Below are 20,160 nucleotides of genomic sequence, written 5' to 3' on the forward strand. Positions count from 1 at the left end.
TTGAGAACTTTCTTTCTTCTATATTTAATATTAGAATTCCAAGTTTTTTAACTAAAATTAATCCTAGAAAATTTTTAATGTATTTCCATTCTATTATCTTTTTACTGAATAAAAGATTCGGTGTATTTAAAAAAAAGGAATAGTATTAGCTTTACTAGATTATGGAATAGGAATAAATGCGATTAAAATTGTTAAGTGCTAGATAACTATTTAATGTTTTTGATGCTAAACCACTTATATAAAATAAAAACAATAATGGTTTAAAAATAGAATCTTGGTATATTCTACAGGGTATAAGGTTTTTTTTGATTATTCAAGTATAAATTGCATCCGGTTTTGATTACACCAGCCTTGATTTTAAAGCAGCTATTATGAATTATTAGTTACTATTTTTATTCAGTAATGTTGATAAGTTTTTAGTTATTTGTTACTTTATAAAGTAACATAATAGTAATATAATATTATATTAAAAGAGTATTTATAGACAAGAAATAAAATTAAAGAAATATATTCAACTTTTTCAAGAATTTTTTGCGGGCTTCCAATAAACAAATATATTGCTTCTAAAATAGCATCTATAAATAAAATTAATACTTCACATAGGAGGTGGAATGAATAAAACTAACGAATCAATAACGAGTATTGAATAGATGAATAATTTTACGAATCTAACATCCGTATTTTTTTCTCAGAGCACCTGAATCATGTTCTCTTTCTAAAGCAACGCTATTTAATGTCCGTAAATATATTTGAAAAAAATTTATAAAATATAGGTGTAAATAGATTTATTAATAAAATGAAAGAACTTCTTGCAAGATTACTATCATTTGCAAATGACACCGAATTTTTAAAAATAATGAAACTGTTTCCATGCAAAATGTTTGGCAACCTTCAATAAAGTATATATTTCTATTAAATAAACTATTTTGTTTATAAAACTAATTAATTTAAAGGTTCTTGCAAAGATTTAAAATTATCTACAAGCGTTGAAAGAGAATCAATTGGTAGCAACCAGAGTTTCTTTGCTAAATCTTCCATTAGCATTTATTTTTCTAAGAGTGCATTTTAGAGCTCATTTATTTTTCTAAGAGTGGTTTTAGTGCTCCTTTTGAATCTCTTTTACTTTAATGTAACATAAACGGTGAACGCTTCTTGTAAGTTATTATTTACTTTATAAATTACTTATCTAGCACCAAAGAAGTTTCGTTGTTACTTATATACGACAGTTATACGATAATTGAATATACTGTTGTTAATATATACGACAAGTCTGAAGTTTTTTTGGTTCTAAAATTACTAGACAAAACAAAGAAGCTGGAGTAATCATATTGACTTTGACATCTCATTCCACGCACTAATTAATAACTTTAAATGACATTTAATGACACTCCATACACATGTTACAAAAAACTAATTAACATAGGATTTATGAAGCCATTTAAAACTGCATAAAATGCACCAATTTATGAACGCTCTACATCGCTGACTAAACATTTACAAGTTACCAAATTAGCTATATTTGTGTTAGGCTTGCTTTATAAAAAGCATTAACACCTTTTAATATTATAGCTGTATTTTTAAAAAAAACAGGTCTCCTTGGAAACATGTTTAGAGATATTAAATTTATGTGTGGTTCTTTGACAAACAAAATTTTTGCTGAATAAAGTAGTTGTATAAAAAAACATAACTACATTTTGGATTTTATCTACATTTTTCATCATATGGAAACTCCACTACCTCGTTTATTACCTCGAGTACAAAAAGTTTAAATAAACAACCAACTCCGCTACTTTATAATTCAAATAAAATAGTAATGTTCTAATGGTTAGTTTATCTGCATTGTCAGATTGTTTTATCATCCCTAAATAGTTCAGAGGCCAAGAGAAAGGAAAGAATGTGTCAATGCATGATTGCCACAAACATCTCTGAGAAAGATTGAGAAAGATTGAAGGTTGAGAAAGTCTCAAATAATTTTTTTTTACCGGATTTTGGTTTTTCTTTTAAATGGATCTATTATTGCTTAAGAATTTTTCATTTTCAAAAATAGACTGAAATAGGATTTGCAAATGACTCTACCTCTTCTATTTTTAACTGCTACCTTATTTGCTTGGAAGAATTTTTGCAAAACCGTCAAAGCAGCACAAAACAATAAACTTTATCAATAATACATAAAAAATTGAAAAATTAGAAAACTTTACCATATAAAATTTCTGGAATATTTATAAGTGTATGAAAAAAAATTCAAATCCAAAACGTTTCACTATGAACATTAAAAAGGATAAAGAACCTATCAACAGAGGCGGTTTCAAAGGTGGTGTGGAATTGGTCATAACTTCACTTTCCTACAACACTTGTTAACGGTTTTTTCAGGAATATAGTTAACTAGTTGGCATTTGACACATTTCAGTTAGCAGATGTTTAGTTTAAAGGACCTTTTTTTTTCTGAAGACAGTTGGCACTTTTGAAGGGTTCCCTCTCCTACTCTACACCCTCTTCCCCCAACTTTCTCATTTTGTTCCTAAAATCACCACAGAATTTGCCAGACTTTTTGAAAAAACGATTATGATCAGAAGAAAACCGAATCGGCATATACAACAACATTTCAATACCACGATAGCTATAACCAGTAAATAGGGCCATTATGGCTCTAACGAACTGAATAACAATTATATATCGACTGTTTGAACAATAGTGTTTATTAAAAGTTTTTCTTATTAAACGAAATTTTTGTCTAAATTTATTGTTGTTGTTTTTCAGATATAAAAATATAGAAAATATAAGTCATATAGTTAATGTAAAAACGGTTAAGATCTTAAAAATATAATTTTTAATACATATTCGGTATTATTTGTGATCGCCATCGGATCAGGTTAAACACTGAAAGAAATACTCATTAATATACTAATCGTAATGGCCAACGAAACTGGTTTCAAAGTAAAGGAGCAAAATCGTCAGTTTTTAAAAAGAGTCCTCTTTATCTTGAACTTCTTTAAAAAAAAAGTTGAAACTTCTTTAAAAAAAAAAGCTCCCCCTCTCAACCTTTCCCTCCCGGTGTCGTCGGCTCTGATTGTCATATTCCGTTTTGTAAAAATCCTGATGAGATAATAATTACCGATGAAAATATCAAAATGATTTTTTTGCCTAAAATTAAGTAAATGCAAGGATCATATCTTTATCTCTGCAGAACATTTAAAACGCGCCTAATTTGACACACCAACACAAAAATTATTTCATCTAAAAAATTATTTCACTTTTTGTTTAAGCATGAATGTCAAATTATTAAAAAACTATTTTATAATTAAAAAATTATTTCACTTTTTATTTAAGCATCAATTTCAACAGCAAATTTTATACCACTAATTAAATTATATAAAAAATCATTTACCGATCAAAATAACGACTAGAAATTATTATAATTATTCCAATATTAAATAAACCTTTAGAATACCTTATCATTCTCATTTGTCGATAGTTAAAAGAAACTCATCTGCTTCAGTTTGGTTTTAATAATAAGAGTTTCACTCTGCTTGCTAAATTTATTATAAGCAAAACAATTGAAAATTATAAAAGCAACAACTTTCCTACTTATTTATGCTTGCTAGACACTAAAAAAGCTTTTGACAACTACAAATGCGATATTCTAATGAAAACTTTAATTCGATGGAGAACCTACTTCTCCAAATATATTTAAAAAAGTAGGTTTTTATCGTTGGTAGAGGCAGATTTTTATTGTTTATTGATATTGTTTATAGATATTATGTTGAGTATAAATAGTCAAAATAATATCTTCTATAACAGTTACCATAACAGCAGTACAACTCTGATTTGGAACACAGATCTCAAACCTAGGTTCCAAATCAGTTTCACTTGCTCTTAAGCTAGGTGTGAGTTCTAGGAGTGAGGAGTGAGGAGGATTCTTGCAAAACAGAACCTTCACTCTCTGAAAAAAAACAAATACCAAACTGCACAACAACCTTAGACAAGCATCAAATAATATCTCATAACAAACTCTATCATCTGGGCTTTACGTATTAAATTTGCAAAAAAACAGTGTAAACTCTAATATCCGGTTTACACATCCTAGCTATTTTATCCAGTTAAATAAATCATGAATGAAAATGATTCATTTAACTGGATAAAGTAGCTTGGATGCGTAAACATCCAAACATGTATTTTTTTGAATTTTTACCTTTTAAACATATTTAGAGAAGGTAATAATGATAAAATAATGTATACTAATATATATATATATATATATATATATATATATATATATATATATATATATATATATATATATATATATATATATATATATATATATATATATATATACTTGTGGTCATCAAGATGCTCCGAGAGGTCCTTAAGGTCTTATCTCAGAGTACTGCGGAAGAGCATTTAACTAAGAAGTTCAATTTCATTTTCAAAATTCAAGTTTATTTAACAAGCTAATTTTTAAGACCGTGCCTACAGTTAAACAATAAAGTATTCAGAGTATACTCTAAATAGTTTATTGCTTAACTGTTTAACTTTATTTCTTAACTTGCCTTTAGGCAACATAACTCCATAAACATGTTTGTAACACTTGAGTACATGTCGTAGCCGAATAACATTTTATTACATTTCTTATAACAAGATTAAACAGAATGTTTACACTAAATTAATAACATACAAAAAAAAGCAATATGTCTTGAATAATTGAGTTTATATCTTAATCTCTTAATCCACCTGATAAAATTGTTTGTACGCGTCAATGATATATTATATATCATTGACGCGTAGTTAATTATTGCGTAGTCATTGATCGAAGTCGTTGAGCGTGACTCGCGAGTCAAAGTCAAAGTGATCGCGAGTCAATGTTCAAGATACGAAATCATTGATCTAAGTAAAACATCTTGAGTAAATATACACTAGATGTCTAACTTCGATCCGAAAAGTTATGTCCGTGTAATTAATAATAATAATTGTAATAATTATAATTAAGTGATTAATACAACACCTAATCAAAAATATTATCAAAGGAGGGACACCAAATTTTTATTAATAAAAAAATTATGTAAGAACAAAAAACGAAAACTAACAAATGTCACTTTGTTAAGTAATCTATACTATTCGTTGTTTTCTCTCATAACATCTGATTCTTACAATTAGCGCAACGCGTAGTAATATTCGTTAAACGAATAGTAATATTCGTTAAACGAATAGTAATATTCGTTAAACAAATAGTAATACTTGTTAAATAAATAGTAATACTCGTTAAACGAATAGTAATACTCGTTAAACGAATATTACTATTCGTTTAGCGTATATTACTATTCGTTTAACGAATAGTAATATTCGTAAAACGAATAATAATATACGTTAAACGTATATTACTATTCGTTTAACGAATATTACAAAAATTTATTTCTAATGGCCTTGTCACAGTTAAATGCACTTCCGCGGTGCTCTGTGACAAGGCCATTAGATCTTCTTGGGGCACCTAAATAACAAAATTAAAAAATATATATTTATTCGTTTAACAAATAAATGTTCGTTTAACAAATGGTAACATTCGTTTAACGAATAGCAATGTTTTTTTAACGAACAGTTAAACAAATATTACTATTCGTTTAACAAATATTAATATTACTGCATAGCTCATTGCTTGGGATGCCGTGCTATAAATGAGAGCCAAGTTCTCTTTAAACTTATATCATGCCCAAAGAAACCCAAAGTATTAAACATAAAAAACCATCACCACCACCTAACTATTTGAATATATGTTTCACAAATGTTCGTACTCTTTGAATTAACCTTCCATTAGTTGAATCTTATCGCTTGCAAAATTCACAAGACTTTCTTTCTCTTTGTGAGACAAATTTAAATTCAACTGTTCCTTCTTCAAATCTCAGTATTGATGGGTACTATCCTTAGATTCGCAAAGACTCCAAAAGTCACATTTTTGGCATGGGGGTATACTTGTGCATCAATTTACCTATTTGTTGAGAAATCGGGTTTAAATACTTTGACCATTCTTTTATGTGCTTCCACTTAGCACCTCTTTACTCTATTACCTTTCTCTTTGTTCTTTACCGTTTTCCTTCTTCTCATGAGAAGTTCAAAAGTTCAGTCTTGCAAGACTGAACTTTTTTAGATGTAACTTCTGATCACATTACACTTTCTTTATACCTCTTTGCCAATATTGTTGATATTGATGAGCTTAATGCTCATCACACTCAATGGTTTGGTTCTAAATCCACTGACCCTGGTGGTACTTAATCCCATAAATTCTGCATTTCTCAATCTTTTACTCAATATAGTTAACTTTGTGACTCGGTTTCCAGGCAACCCTAATCACTCAAGAACATTCAAACCCCATCCAACTATCGTCCGATCAGTCTTCTTTTTTTTGTTAGCAATGGTTTTGAGTCTCTGACCAACAAATTTCTAACATCCCACTTTGATTCAAATAAATTACTGTCAGACAATCAATACGGTTTTTGATCCTCTTGCTCTACGGCTGACTTGCTAATTGCTGTGACTGAAAGATTTTATCGTACATTAGATGGAGAAGACAAGGCTAGGACCTTTTGCTCTTGAAATATCTAAAGCTTTTGATAAACTTTGGCATGCAGGTCTTTTCTATAAGCTTGCTTCTTATGGTGTATCTAGGATAGTTTTTGAGATTATCACAGGGGTGATTCAAAATTTAAAAAACAATACTTAATAAAAAAAAAAAAAAAAGAATATTAATATTCGTTTAGCGAATAGTAATATTTAACGAACAATAATATTCGTTATTTGGATTTGTTTAAATTTGATTAGAGAAGTTTAACTAACTTCTCCATTTTAACAACAAATCCATTTTAAGTATTGGATCACCCGACATTCTACAAGAAACTGCTCGCTGTTACGAGTGATCAAAAATTGTTTCTTAATTTAGAATAAAAGGTAATAATGACAATTTTGTTAGAAAAAATTTGACTTTAGTATGCGAGCTTCATGTAAAAGTAAAGGTACTTAATTACTGCAAATATTTGCAGGAAAACTCTCCAAAAAAATTTACAAAAAACGATCTTCCCTTAGAAAAAGAAAACATTAAAATTGTGATATTCAAAATGTTTTCGAAAATAAAGACACTAACTTAAAAATAAAAAATAAAGAACAGTTTATTGACTTTATTTTAAAATTGCAGTCTAAAAAAGTGTTAAACAGCAATTTAAAAATTTTATTTAAAAATTATTGGAAAAACAAGAGCTGGAATCTAAAACCTGTTTTTAGAATCTCAAAATAAAATAACTAAAATCAACTCGATAGAAAAGTAAATTTATACACTAGGGTGGTCCTTAAAACAACTTTTTTTTTTTAATGTCTGCTCTCACCCTCTAAATGTGCGCCATATAATAAAATGATACTAGAACTAAAAAATTTTCAAACAAAAAAATATTTTAAGGGATACCCCAAGGCCCTTGAACACTTAACACTTAATTATCCAAAAAAAAAAGTTTTTCAAAAGTATTTCATGTTGGGTCTCAAAAATGCCATCACTTTTCAAAAATAAATTCATTTTGGGACGTTTAATCAAGACTTAATAATATTACACTTTTTCACCAAAATACAAGACCGTCAAAAGATAACCAAAATAAATTTAAATGTATTATAATTCTAGTTTCCTGACTGAAATATTATGTTTTAATTTAATTTTAACTTCTACATATTTCTCTTTTCAATATATTTTTAATTTCAATATATTTCTCTCGTGCAGTGGATCATAAATACGACTAAATTTACTTAGGGAGAGTTACCTTAATTGGAACAGGGCTTTAAATGGAATACTTGCATTTACTTTTAAATAAAAAATGAATTATGGCTGTATTTTGCATTTTTCTAGTAAAACGTCTAATTTTCTACGTTTTGACAGATTTTGAAAGTTATTCCACAAAAAATGCATGTGCACCATTGATTTAAAGCTTTTTTGCGTCACTTTTTTTTCGGTGATCTAATTTTGTGTTCACACTATATTGATTGTGCTGGGTAAACTTTACTGCTTTAGGCTATACGGCTTTTTGCTTTTATACAGCTTTTTGTTTGTAGAATTTCAATTTGCCAGGGTAATATTAATCCAATTATAAGTTTTGAATGAACTGTTTAAATTTTCATTGTAAAGATAAAAAATCACTTATAATTAATTTCTGTTAACTTTACTGAGTTTTTTTTTAAAGAAACAACTTCTTCTGATTAAACAAGTCAAAGTGTCCATTTTAGGGAACTAGTTGCCTTGATTGGAACAAAATGTATCTTAGCAAAAACAAATTTATTTCCAATAAATTTATTTTCAATAAAACATAGTACAACAAATTAAGTCAAACTATGTTTAAAAATATAGTAGGATTGTCTGTTTGTTTTAATCAAATCACAAGTGTTTTCATAAATAAGCCATCTTTGGTTAATAAATATTTATTCCTTAAGCGTTTCAATTAAGGCAACTCTCCCCGATGTAAATTTTTGCTATTCAACAAATTTTTTTTTATTTTTTTAATTACCAGCTTAACAAGAGTTTTAAATTTTCCTTTGCGGATATAAAACTTAGAAGTGCTTTAAAATTAAACGATGTTTTCTTAAAATAAAACAAAGTAAATTCCTAAATTAAAGCAAAGTGAATTTATTATTTTGTGCTATACTATCAGCAAGAAATCTAAGTGAAAATGAATATTTGTTTTCACCCCCTGACTACACTCTGTCTATTGTATTACTTATCACCCCCTGGCTACACTCTGCCTATTGTACTACTTATCACCCCCTGGCTACACTCTGTCTAGCTAGCTACGTCCATCATACATCCCTAATAACACTTACTTCATTTTCTTTTTCTTTTTTCTTCGGACGCATACGATTAGCAACAGCATTAAAATCAAAACGCCACCCACGGCACCAACCCATATATAAACAACCGGGAAGTTTGAAGATTTCGTTTCTAAAACAATTAAAATCACGAATAAATTTTTGATTATTTATCTGTCATGATGGTAAACTGATGCAAATAATTAGTTTATAGCAGTTGCTTAGTTGCACCAGTTTAACTTAATCTTTATATGTCGTTAGTTTTTTTTGTTTTTAAATAATTTCTTTTAATAATAATGTTTAAAAAGAGTAAACAGTACAAAGGTAAAGTAACTTGAATTTTTACAAAAAAGAACAACATTTTTTATTATTGGCATCGTGATTAATTATGTGAAGAGACCAAGATTATTGTTTAATCTCTTAGAGACCATTGTGAAATTTTTAAATATTTTTTATTTCAAAAATTCTCCTCGCAAGTCTTTAGTTCATGGTTGTGGCGCTTTAACTATCGGTCAGTTAAATGCATTTCTTATTTTCACCACTAAAAGTGTGTACAAAGAAACGCAGGTTTGCAAACATGTATTTCATTCAAGTTATAATTATAAAATCTATAATTATTTTATTCTTTCAAATTGTATAAATTGGCTAGATCACAGAAAAAGAACATGTTGTAAAAATTAGTAAATAAGTCTACAAGATCTTCAGAAATCAGTGCAAAAAAAACAATATTCTCTCACAAAAAGACATGACATTCCTCAGTGACATATAAAACATATTTTTTGACATCCTAATAAATTATTTCCGAACCGAAACAAACTAAAACTTGCAAAATTTTCAAAACAGTGTCAAATAAGCCCTTATAAAGGTTTTTTAAAAAATACTTTGATCCTTGAGGTAACCTGCCCGGATACTAACCTTAATTACTTAGTAATAACACCTCGTTTACATTGGAACTTATTGGTAAAAAAAGAAAATAAACATTATCCTACTGATATTGAAGATGTATGTTTATAGTTTAGTATTTTATTATCAAATAAACTGTATTGTTTATGTATTATATTCTTTACTTTGCTATAGCTTCATATACTAAGTTTAAATAAACCATAGTGTTTTACGAAGGTTTCTCCTTTGATAAATAGAAAGCAGTAGTTCCTGACAAACATTTTCGTGTTAAAAACATAAACATAACTCTGAAACATTGTTTCAAAAGTCCAATACAACTTTAATAGATCATTCACTAACATCATTAACATCAGATTTGGAAAAAATCTTAAACTGTTCAACATACTCCCATAGTGATGAGTGACTGTTTAATCATTGTTTATTATTTAAATTGTAAGATTGAACAAGCTAGTCATAAACCTAAAGTTTTCTCCCACTCTGTAAAGACTTGGTTGGTTTTTCTAGTTTAAAGTTAAGAAACTTTCACAAAAAAATCTTTACTGAATGCCTGAACAGTTCAGGAGCTTGTTTTGAAAGGAGCATTTATGCAATATCTTTCTCTCTCTGCACCAGAAAGATCTTGCTTTAAAGAAGCAAGTAGAACCAAAGTTTCATAATGGTAAGAAATTAACATAAATGAGATTCCATTTTAACCATTGTGGTATCGATTCCATTTATAAATTTTCATAACGAAGAACATATTGTTGAACGTGCTCTCTGTGTTTTGCTTATTGGCTCTTATATCTTGGAATGATGTAAGAATGGCGTAAAGATGTTTTTAAAATTTTCTTTCTTTTAAATATCTGTCAGTTTGTAAGGAAGTTGCAAATTCAATATCTTAATCTGAGACAACACATGATCTTAGACATAAAACGGCCGTAGCGCAATGCTTAGAGCGCATGCTTTAAAAGAAAGAGATCCAGGGTTTGAAGCGAGCTCTGGACAAATTTAGCGCCATCGGTAAACTTCTTATGTAAATGCTCTTCCGCGGTGATCTGTGACAAGGCCGTAAGGTTTTCTTGGGGCATCTAAAACAAGAATAAATAAAAAAACGTGTATGAGACCTTGGAGCTTGAATTTGAAAAATATTTTCAAAACATGATATCAAAAGTTCTTCTCTGCAAAAAATGTTTTGATTGAAAGCCAACTTGCAAAGTTTTACAGTTTTGATGGATTTCTAAGAAAGTGTAACATTTTTTTTTGTCAGTGAAGTTGATGTAGTTGGATCTTGAAAACACAAACTAAGGTGGCGTTAAACCACGGATCTTTATATTCTGAGGCAAGCGTGCTGACCACTGCGCTACGGCTGCTCATAAAAATAAAATCGTGTTATTTTAAAAAAAAAATGACATTGTGTATTATATTTATGTTTGTGAAAAAATAAATAAAGAACTTTTTAAAGAAAAAAGAAAAAATTTTTTTTAGCTTCTTTCTTTCTTATAAGCAACAGTTATTTCACGGTAAGTCGAATACTGGTTAATTTAAGCTTTTGTTATCTCAAACTGTTTCATTTAGTCCATTAAAACCCTCTAATTGATTGCTATAAAAATTCTCCGGTTCAAACCTCGGATAACTTGAACTTTGTTAAGTCAAACCATTTTTTCGTCCCCTTTCAGCAAATTGCTTTGGATAAATCGAACCCTTCGTCCGGGAAAAAAAAAGAAATTAAAATAACTGACTTTAATTATTTTTTTAAGAAACCATTCCATATCAAACATAGATAACAGTAGCCTAATATTTTCTTTTTTATTTATTGTATTTAGATTTTATTAGAGTAGGTCCTTATCAGACGTAAAATAAAGCTATTATAAAATATTGTTAAAAAAGAAATTATTTTATACTTTCAATGAATATTTTAACAAAAAGACCGCTAGCTTTTAGACGCAAGTTTATTACCAAATATTAAGGATGTTGTTGTGTTGCTTAACTTTTTTTGAATGTTATCTTGAGTGTACTGCATGCGTAACTTTTTCACTGAAACATTTGTCACACTTTTATTAGTATAATGGTGTATACTGTTAATTCTTTAACATTGAATAAAGAAAAATCGCTTTTAACTCGAACTAACATCTCATATTAGCCAAAGTTGACTTAGCCGAAATTTGTTTTAGTCGAACAACTCGTTAAGTCGAACCATTTTTCTTGGTTCCTTGGAGGTTCGAGTATCGGTAATTAACTGTGTAGGTAAATAATGTTATACGTAAATTAGAAATAAACAAAAAAGTTAAAATCAAGAATAAATAAATTATAAGCATGTATATAAGGTACGATTTTAAGAATGTATAATATTTTTTTACATCCTCAGTTAATTAACAATTAATAAAATTTCGTAAATTATTTATTATTTTTTTATTAATTTTTATCTTTTTTTTAAAAAAAAAAAAAATTAGTTACAATATATTCATAATGTTAAAAAACTCGGTTTGTGATTGGGTATTTAGAGGCTGATTATTAGGTTTTGGATCTATAGTTATTTTTTGAGAATCTTGCGCAATATATCGTGCAATATATAGTTTATTTATTTATGATTTTTTTTTTTTAAACAATGAGTTAAGTAATAACGGCCTAATTTTTTATCAAGTTTAAAAATAATTATAAGAATATGATAAAGATTTAATTTGAAAACATCATGTGTAGTTTACTTAAAAAACTTTTGAATGATAGAAACTTGATTTGTAATAATAGTAACGTTGATGCCGCATCAAGCAATTTTTAGGTTTGTGTATATTTTCGCATAATTTTGCATACTATAGGTATGCAAAATTATGCGAAAATATGCACAAACCTAACTAAAGCTAAAAAGTTCTTAAACCATGACTGGTTTAAGAACTTTTTAGCTTTGTACAATACACCATTATTTTTTAAAATTTTTTCTCAATTACTGTTCTGACACTCGCATTTGCAATGATTTTTTTGCATTTTGTGTTTTAGTTATTTCTGCTTTCAAAAAGGTTTAAAGTTTCACTTTTTTTAACTTTATTGGCATTAGGGCTTCCAGTTCGAACATGTTCAAGTTCGAATGTTCGAGCTATTGCCTTTTTTTAAGAGGTTCAAGTTCGAACTTTTTTTTCTCTTTAAGTTCAAACGTGTATATATATCAAAATTATCGAACATGTATATATAATCAAAAAAATCATGAAAAAATCGAACATATATATAATGTATATATGTATATATAATCAAAATAACATGCATATATAATAAAAATTATAAAAATCTTTATTATCATTTTTTAAAAGTTAAACAAGTTAGCAGTTAAACAAAAATTTTTTTACACTTTTTTAGTTTTTGTTACTCTTAATTTTAGAACATTAAAATTAGTTATTTATTATTAAATAACTATTTTTATTTTATATCATTAAAAATACTCTTAATTTTAGAACATTAAAAAAGAACAGTTTAAAAATAAAATAATTACGTGAGTTACATTTTTTAATTGGTAAAGAAATCCTATGGTGATACCCATAAAATAGATTTCTGAATTAAAAAAACAAAAAAACAAGTTAATATAGCTTTGACAACACTAAACCTGAACATCAAATGTGTTACAACCACGCTATTCATCTATGTGATTGAAGAGCTCTTTACAAAAAACAAGGCTGATGCACATGGTTCTCATAACAACCCTGTTGATGCTGGTATGGAATCTGTAGATCGTGATCAAGATTATAGTAATGATGACGATGGGACTGAAATTAGTGATGATATTCAAATTGTTCATGCAGTTAGTAAAGATTCTATTTTATCATTGAAACTTGAATATCAAGAAACTGTGGCAAAAAATGAGAAATGGCCATTAATACTCTTTCAAAAGAAGATACTGATATTTGTATTCTGAAATTGTGATTGAGTTTACCAGAAAAAAAATTCATGAAGCTAATACACCTATAAGTCAACTTGTTAAACAGATATTTGAATATAGAATAATTGAAAGAAGAAACATTCATTTAACTCATCTCATGAAGTATTTGTCAAATCCTAATGTCTTAAATAAAAATGACCAATTTGGCAACAAGATTAAAAAAAGTCGATTACTATTCTTGCTCCTAATCTCAGCGATCACTAATCTCATTTCAGCTATCTGACGATAGCTCTGATGATGACAAGGAAGTAAATACTGATAGTATAATTGATAACGTAAAAAGTGTCTTAGATTTTTTTATCAAAAATGAATCTAGCTCAACAACTCAAATTTTTTTATTAAACAATTAGACACTGAAATGAGACCATCAGGAAATTGAAACAAACCTTGTATTAAAGAAAATGGCTGCTTTTGAACCGAGCAAAGCTAGGATCGAGTATTTAGATTTACTTTTCAAAATTCTTCAAACAATTCCTCCTACATCCGTAGAAGCTGAGAGAGCTTGAACTTTTTGCTACTAAAATAAGAAGTTCTTTAAATGACAAAGCTTTGGACGCACTAACTTTTAAAAAGCAAACTATGAAGAGTACTTATTTATATTATTTACTTTTGTCCTAATTAATAGTGATAAAAAAATAAATACTTTTGCGTATTCTTTGTATTACTTTTATGTGTTTTAACATAACTAAAATAAAGTTCGAAACAGTTTGAACTTTTTTCCGTAACAAATTGAACACGTTTATGTTCGAACTTTCTTTAAAAAAGTTCTTACTGGAAGCCCTAATTGTCATGGCATGTATTTACATGAACATGAACTTTGAGTTGTGTTGTAGCACTGAATACTCAATTAACCGTGTTAGAATCAAAACATAGTATTAGATCAAAAATGCTGGGTGCTGAGAAAAGTAGTAAAACATGCACAATCTCAACGTATGTCTGACGCCACTTGTATGCTAACATAATACCCACTATAACATAGCAAAGCTGCTTACCATAATGCTACATTAATCCAGTTTACAGTTATAACATAAAATAAGTATAAATAAACAAATACTAAGAGTCCTTAAGTTAACGCCAACCAAGTACTACTTGCTTGACGTTAATAGTTGAACGATAACGTTCGAGCAAACAATTTATTGCTAACCCAACAACACTAATGGATTGAACCAATTAAGTTGTGCCGTTAGGTCTGTTTGTATCCAAAAGTTCTATTTAGTAAAAAACATTAGTAACGTAAAACTACTACAAAATTTTTCACTTCAATTCCAGAAAAACAACTTGATTGGTGAACCTTTTTAAGTTGTTCAAAAAAAAAATTTAAAAAACAGACTTCGTGTAACGGAGGTGTACCATATTTAAATTATATTGAGTAACGTTTAGAACAATTTTCAATTACCAAAGAGTATAGATTTTTATACAAAAAAGTTTTTAACATGTATTGAGTCGTAAAAGGCATTTTTTTTTACTTTGTAAAATTCTAAAATATTTATAATTTTGCAAATGATTGGTTACTTTTATTTGATATCATGTTTTCAAACTAATAATTTATTTACAAACTGCTTTTATTAATCTCTCAGCATTAAAAAACCTGGCTGTAGCTTTTTTTTTTTTTTAAATTAGCTTTTACATTTGTTTGGTTTTTATAGTTGACTAGCTTTGTTTGGTTTTTTAGAATTGATAAGTCGTAATTATATTTAATTAGTCTTAATTGGACTTAAAATTTAATTGAATCATTTTGTTTTGATTTAACTAAAACAAAATCTTTCTTTTTATTACAAAAAGCAGGGGAGATCCTTAATTTCTCATTAGGCCGGGTGAATAAAAATGAGCAATTGCTTTTACTCAGTAATTGGTCAGCTTTACGTGAACAAAAACTTAAGCAGTTTTACTCAAACTTTTATTTGCGTAAAGTTAAGCAGTTTACTCAATAGTTGTTCAGTTTTACGTGAAAAAACTTAAGGAAAATCGCTAAAGTTTTTATTCACGTAAAGCTCACCGATTACTGAGTAAAAGAAATTGCTTATTTTTATTCACCCGGCCTATTGTCGTTCACATACATATCACCACTAATGTCGTTCACATACATATGTTATATGTATAATCGCTTAATCATTACATGTGCCTTAAAAACATTCTTCCGTGGTTTTAGGTTGTCTCAAATGCACCTAACTATGAAAAAAACTTTTTTTTTTAATTAAATTTTTGTTAATGTTGATAAGTTTAAAAAACATCTTAATGTAAAATAAACAAAAAGTAAAGATTAAAATATTGTGATCTTATTTAAAATATCGAAAGAAAACACTTTATCTTCCATTTTAAAATTTTTTACATAAAACTTTAAAATTGGAAAAAAAATTAAGACAATCTTAAGGTTGCTCCTAATCCAAAATTTAATTTTTATGTGTCTAGAAAAGTACTTTTGTTTTTTGTAAATATTTTGTTTTTTGAAAATAAAATTTAGTAAAAAAAAAAAAAACTATGAGTCCCAAAATACAAGTTGGGCATCTGACCACGTGTTCATAAAAAGTTTGAAAAATACACATTTTTGAATTTAAAATATGTTTGTTTAATAAGTACCCTAGGTAAAAAAAAAAAAAAATCGGGAAATAAGAAATTATTTAAATTCATGATTACTAAAATATACCGTTTGGAATGCAATTAAATGACCCTAATCTATTGACACAAACGCTTCCAGAATAACATATCTGTTTTCGTTCGATGCATTCATTGTAGTCGTTGATTACTTGAATTGGCCCTCCGATATTAGAAGCTATTTTTTGTATTTGTAGCAAATCTTCATCTGTGATAATCTTGTAAAATACCACTTGAATAATGTTTCCAGGGTCTATGCGAAGGGCATTGGCAATATTATAATTGGATAGTTGACTTATTAATTCTGCTAGTACACGAGGAACATCATTAGGAGTTGAGACATATTGAATTTTGTATGAATAATCGTCTAAGAAAAATTTTATTGTTCTTAATTAAAACATTTAGCGTTTTATTTTTAATTTTAATTTTTTTAATATAAATAAATTATAAATACTTACATAGACCACAAGTTACTCCATAAAATCCAAAACTGCAATTACAAGACCCATTTAGATTACAAAGTCCGTTATTATTGCAAAAACATGTTTCTTGTAAAACTACCTCGCATATGGTAAACAACACTGCAGAAAAAAAAAATCCATTTAATGTTTAGTACAATTGTTATACAGTATTTTAGAAATGCGTCATTATTATTATCATCTCTTATTGTTTGTGCCTGTCCATAGAATTTCTCAAAAAAATGTTATATATATATATATATATATATATATATATATATATATATATATATATATATATATATATATATGTAGTTTTTATATCCAAAATAATAAAATAAACAATAAATTAATGAAGGAAAAAAGTTGAAATTGTGTCGCTAATGGGAAAAAGTAACCACTAAAAACTAATGCAATTAACTTACATATCAAAATAGTAAAAGCCATTTATATATGTAATATCTAACTATAACATTTTTTGAGGTTTTTCAATAAAACCTCTGTAAATGTTACATTATGTACAAAAAGTGTTTAAAATATACTATATCTATTTTTTACAATAGACATATCCGATTTATTACGCAACTGCCGATTTTCTTGTTGCGCGCATCCGAACTCGAAACTAATTTTCAATATTCATGCCACTTGATAATAAAGCTATTTTATTGGTTACAAAATAATATCATAAACCTACGTAAACAAAGCTATTTGTAGTTATATAAATATATTCGTCGATATTATCATAGTAATGATTCAAATGTAAAAATTATACAATGCAAATATCTTTTTTAATAGTTGAACATTTGCATTTATGAACTTAATTTAGCAAGAGTAATGAAAAGAAAAAAGACAGTAAAAGTCTGAAAAGTAAAAAGACAGTAACTTAAAAAATCGTTTTAATGTTTTAAACTTTACAAACATAGTTTTAATGTTTTAAACTTTACAAACATAGTCAATGTTTTAAACTTTACAAACATAGTTAATGTTTTAAACTTTACAAACATAGTTAATGTTTTAAACTTTACAAACAAAGTTTTAATGTTTTAAACTTTACAAACATAGTTAATTTTTTAAACTTTACAAACATAGTTAATGTTTTAAACTTTACAAACATAGTTAATGTTTAAAACTTTACTAACATTGTTTAATATGAGAGTTACTGTCTTTTGGCTTTATAATATTTTTAAAAATAGTACATAGTTTATGTTCCATAAAACATGACGCCGTACAGAGTTACTGTAAATGCTACATTTCAGAAAAACACTCAAAAACAATTTTTTAAGTTACCGCTTTTTGGCTTTCTACGGCAGAGTATTAGTCTTTTACTCGTTAATATATATATATATATATATATATATATATATATATATACAGTGCCGGTTTTAGCACTACCAATTAGTTTTAGCACTACTAATTAGTAAAATAACCAATTAGTTTCGCCCCTTTATATTCGGCGCCCTGGGCCATCGCCCAACCAGGCCCTACCCTAACGCCGCCACTGTATATACATATATATATATATATATATATATATATATATATATATATATATATATATATATATATATATATATATATATATATATATATATATATATAAAGAGAGAGAGAAATATAGGATTAAAAAAATCACAGTAAGAAATGTTTAGCGGTGAAACGAAGATTGAGTAATAAAATCCGCGAAGTTCTCAAAATCATCTTTAATAATAGAACAATAAAAGTATTGATAATGAAAGAATATTTTTAATTTTCTGCTCTACCAAAATGAAATTTAAATAAAGTTTGACTGTTGTTATAATTCTAATTATTGTCATGGCATAGCATTGCCTTGGTAACACTAATAAGCTGTAACGATTTCCGACGATTAATAACTCTGATTAGATCAAAAATGAGGAAGTTTAAAAAATGTTTTTATAGAAATAAGTTTTACTTTGCAGTTTATATTTGGTAATACATGTTATACAAACTGTTTTATGCCATGTATAACTGTTTTATGACGTATGTATAGACGGCATTCTGGTGATAATATTACATCGTATGTAAATGGCAAAATTTATGTTGCATTATACCATATATAAATAGTATAGTTTAATACCATGTAAAAAGGGGAAAAGTGGCAGATCCAACTTATCTTTTTATTTCTAACCAATAGGAGTTATTGTAGAGTGAATGACAACTATAAAGTGATTTATTTGGAAGTTGAATAATAAAGCCATTAGTTAATAATTTTTTTTTACTTTTAAAAAATTTTTTTTTTTCTTCTTTAACCTGTGTTAAAAATCAACCTCATTTATTAAACTTTGAACTGTGTCTATTTCAATGTTTAATTAATCTCTTTAACTAACCTAAGATACCATCAACAGCTATGTAGTTTTGTTTTACCTTGGTTTTACCTTTAAAATTACTTTGGTGGAAAATTACTTTTATACTTTGGTAAATTACCTTTATACTTCGCAAGTTGGTTAATTAAAGTACTGAGTGAGACCATACTTATTTATAAAACGTAAAAAAGAGTTATGCATAACACTACCCAGACCAAAGTAACAGTACTAATCTATATCGGGTAAGTTAAAAATTTTTTGTATGAACACATTTTTTTCATGAAACACAACACAAAAAAAAAAATTTACACTAGTTTCCGTATAGTCAATGGCTTCTTTACCGCAACCACCACTGCTAAGGTTTAAATGACCATAGACAATTTCCAATTCATGAAACTGAGTTTAATTATATATCAACTATTGGTATTTAAAAAGTATTATGACCTTTACCGCTTCTGTCAGAGCAAACGACTGTATAACACCCGAAGCATAATAGACTGTCAAGTAAATTGATATTTAATCAGGCTTCAACAACCCAAAACATCAAGATTGTGCAAATGAACAAAATGTTGGAAGTCAGGGATTTTGTCGCATATATTGCAAATGTTAGTAAGTGCCAATTTTCCAGTAATGCTGTTACAGATAGTGGACTGGATGTTTTTAGGGTTAGACACCAAGTTGTTCCTTAATTTCTTACAATTCTTGATACTATTATGCTGGTTCTGCTATTGTTGGAGTTGTGGTACTTGTTGTAAACTTTGTTGCACAAAGTAGTTACCAATCTCTGATAGCTCTGCTGTTTTTTCTAACTTTTTTTTTACAGCCTCAAATCCTTGAGATAGTTCAATGTTGCTTACACAGGTCAGAAGTCGGCCGTTTAGGTATGATTTTGAAACACCCCAAAAATTTATTAAGATTATATTTAAAAAACTATTAGGGAACATAAAACTGTAAAAATTAAAATCCTGAGGGTAGCTTATTTTTAGATAAAGTATTTAAAGGGGGTGAACCTACAAAATTTTCATGTTCAATTGAGATTAATAGTAGACATGCCGCAAGTTAAAAAAATATTTCATGCTTATACTTATGTAAAAATTTTTTTTTTTAGATTTTGGGAAAATAGAAAATGCAATGTTTTGGGGGTATTGACCTCTAAACA

At 27.6% G+C, this 20,160-nt stretch overlaps 1 protein-coding gene across 1 annotated transcript in view; it reads right to left on the reverse strand.

Moving 5' to 3' along the window:
- LOC105843845 (uncharacterized) overlaps positions 1 to 17,325 on the reverse strand; it is an 18,822-nt gene extending 1,497 nt beyond the window's left edge. Inside the window, exons 1-4 of the mRNA XM_065804848.1 lie at positions 17,106 to 17,325; positions 16,681 to 16,803; positions 16,275 to 16,589; positions 8,842 to 8,959 (exon numbers count right to left, since the gene is read on the reverse strand). Of these exons, the coding sequence (XP_065660920.1) occupies positions 8,842 to 8,959; positions 16,275 to 16,589; positions 16,681 to 16,803; positions 17,106 to 17,127 (578 nt within the window). The 5' untranslated portion in view covers positions 17,128 to 17,325. The remainder of the gene's footprint in view (positions 1 to 8,841; positions 8,960 to 16,274; positions 16,590 to 16,680; positions 16,804 to 17,105) is intronic.
- Between the last annotated feature and the right edge of the window lie 2,835 nt (positions 17,326 to 20,160).

The sequence above is a fragment of the Hydra vulgaris genome, chromosome 09 (assembly GCF_038396675.1).
Source record: "Hydra vulgaris chromosome 09, alternate assembly HydraT2T_AEP".
Taxonomy (NCBI): Eukaryota; Metazoa; Cnidaria; class Hydrozoa; order Anthoathecata; family Hydridae; genus Hydra; species Hydra vulgaris.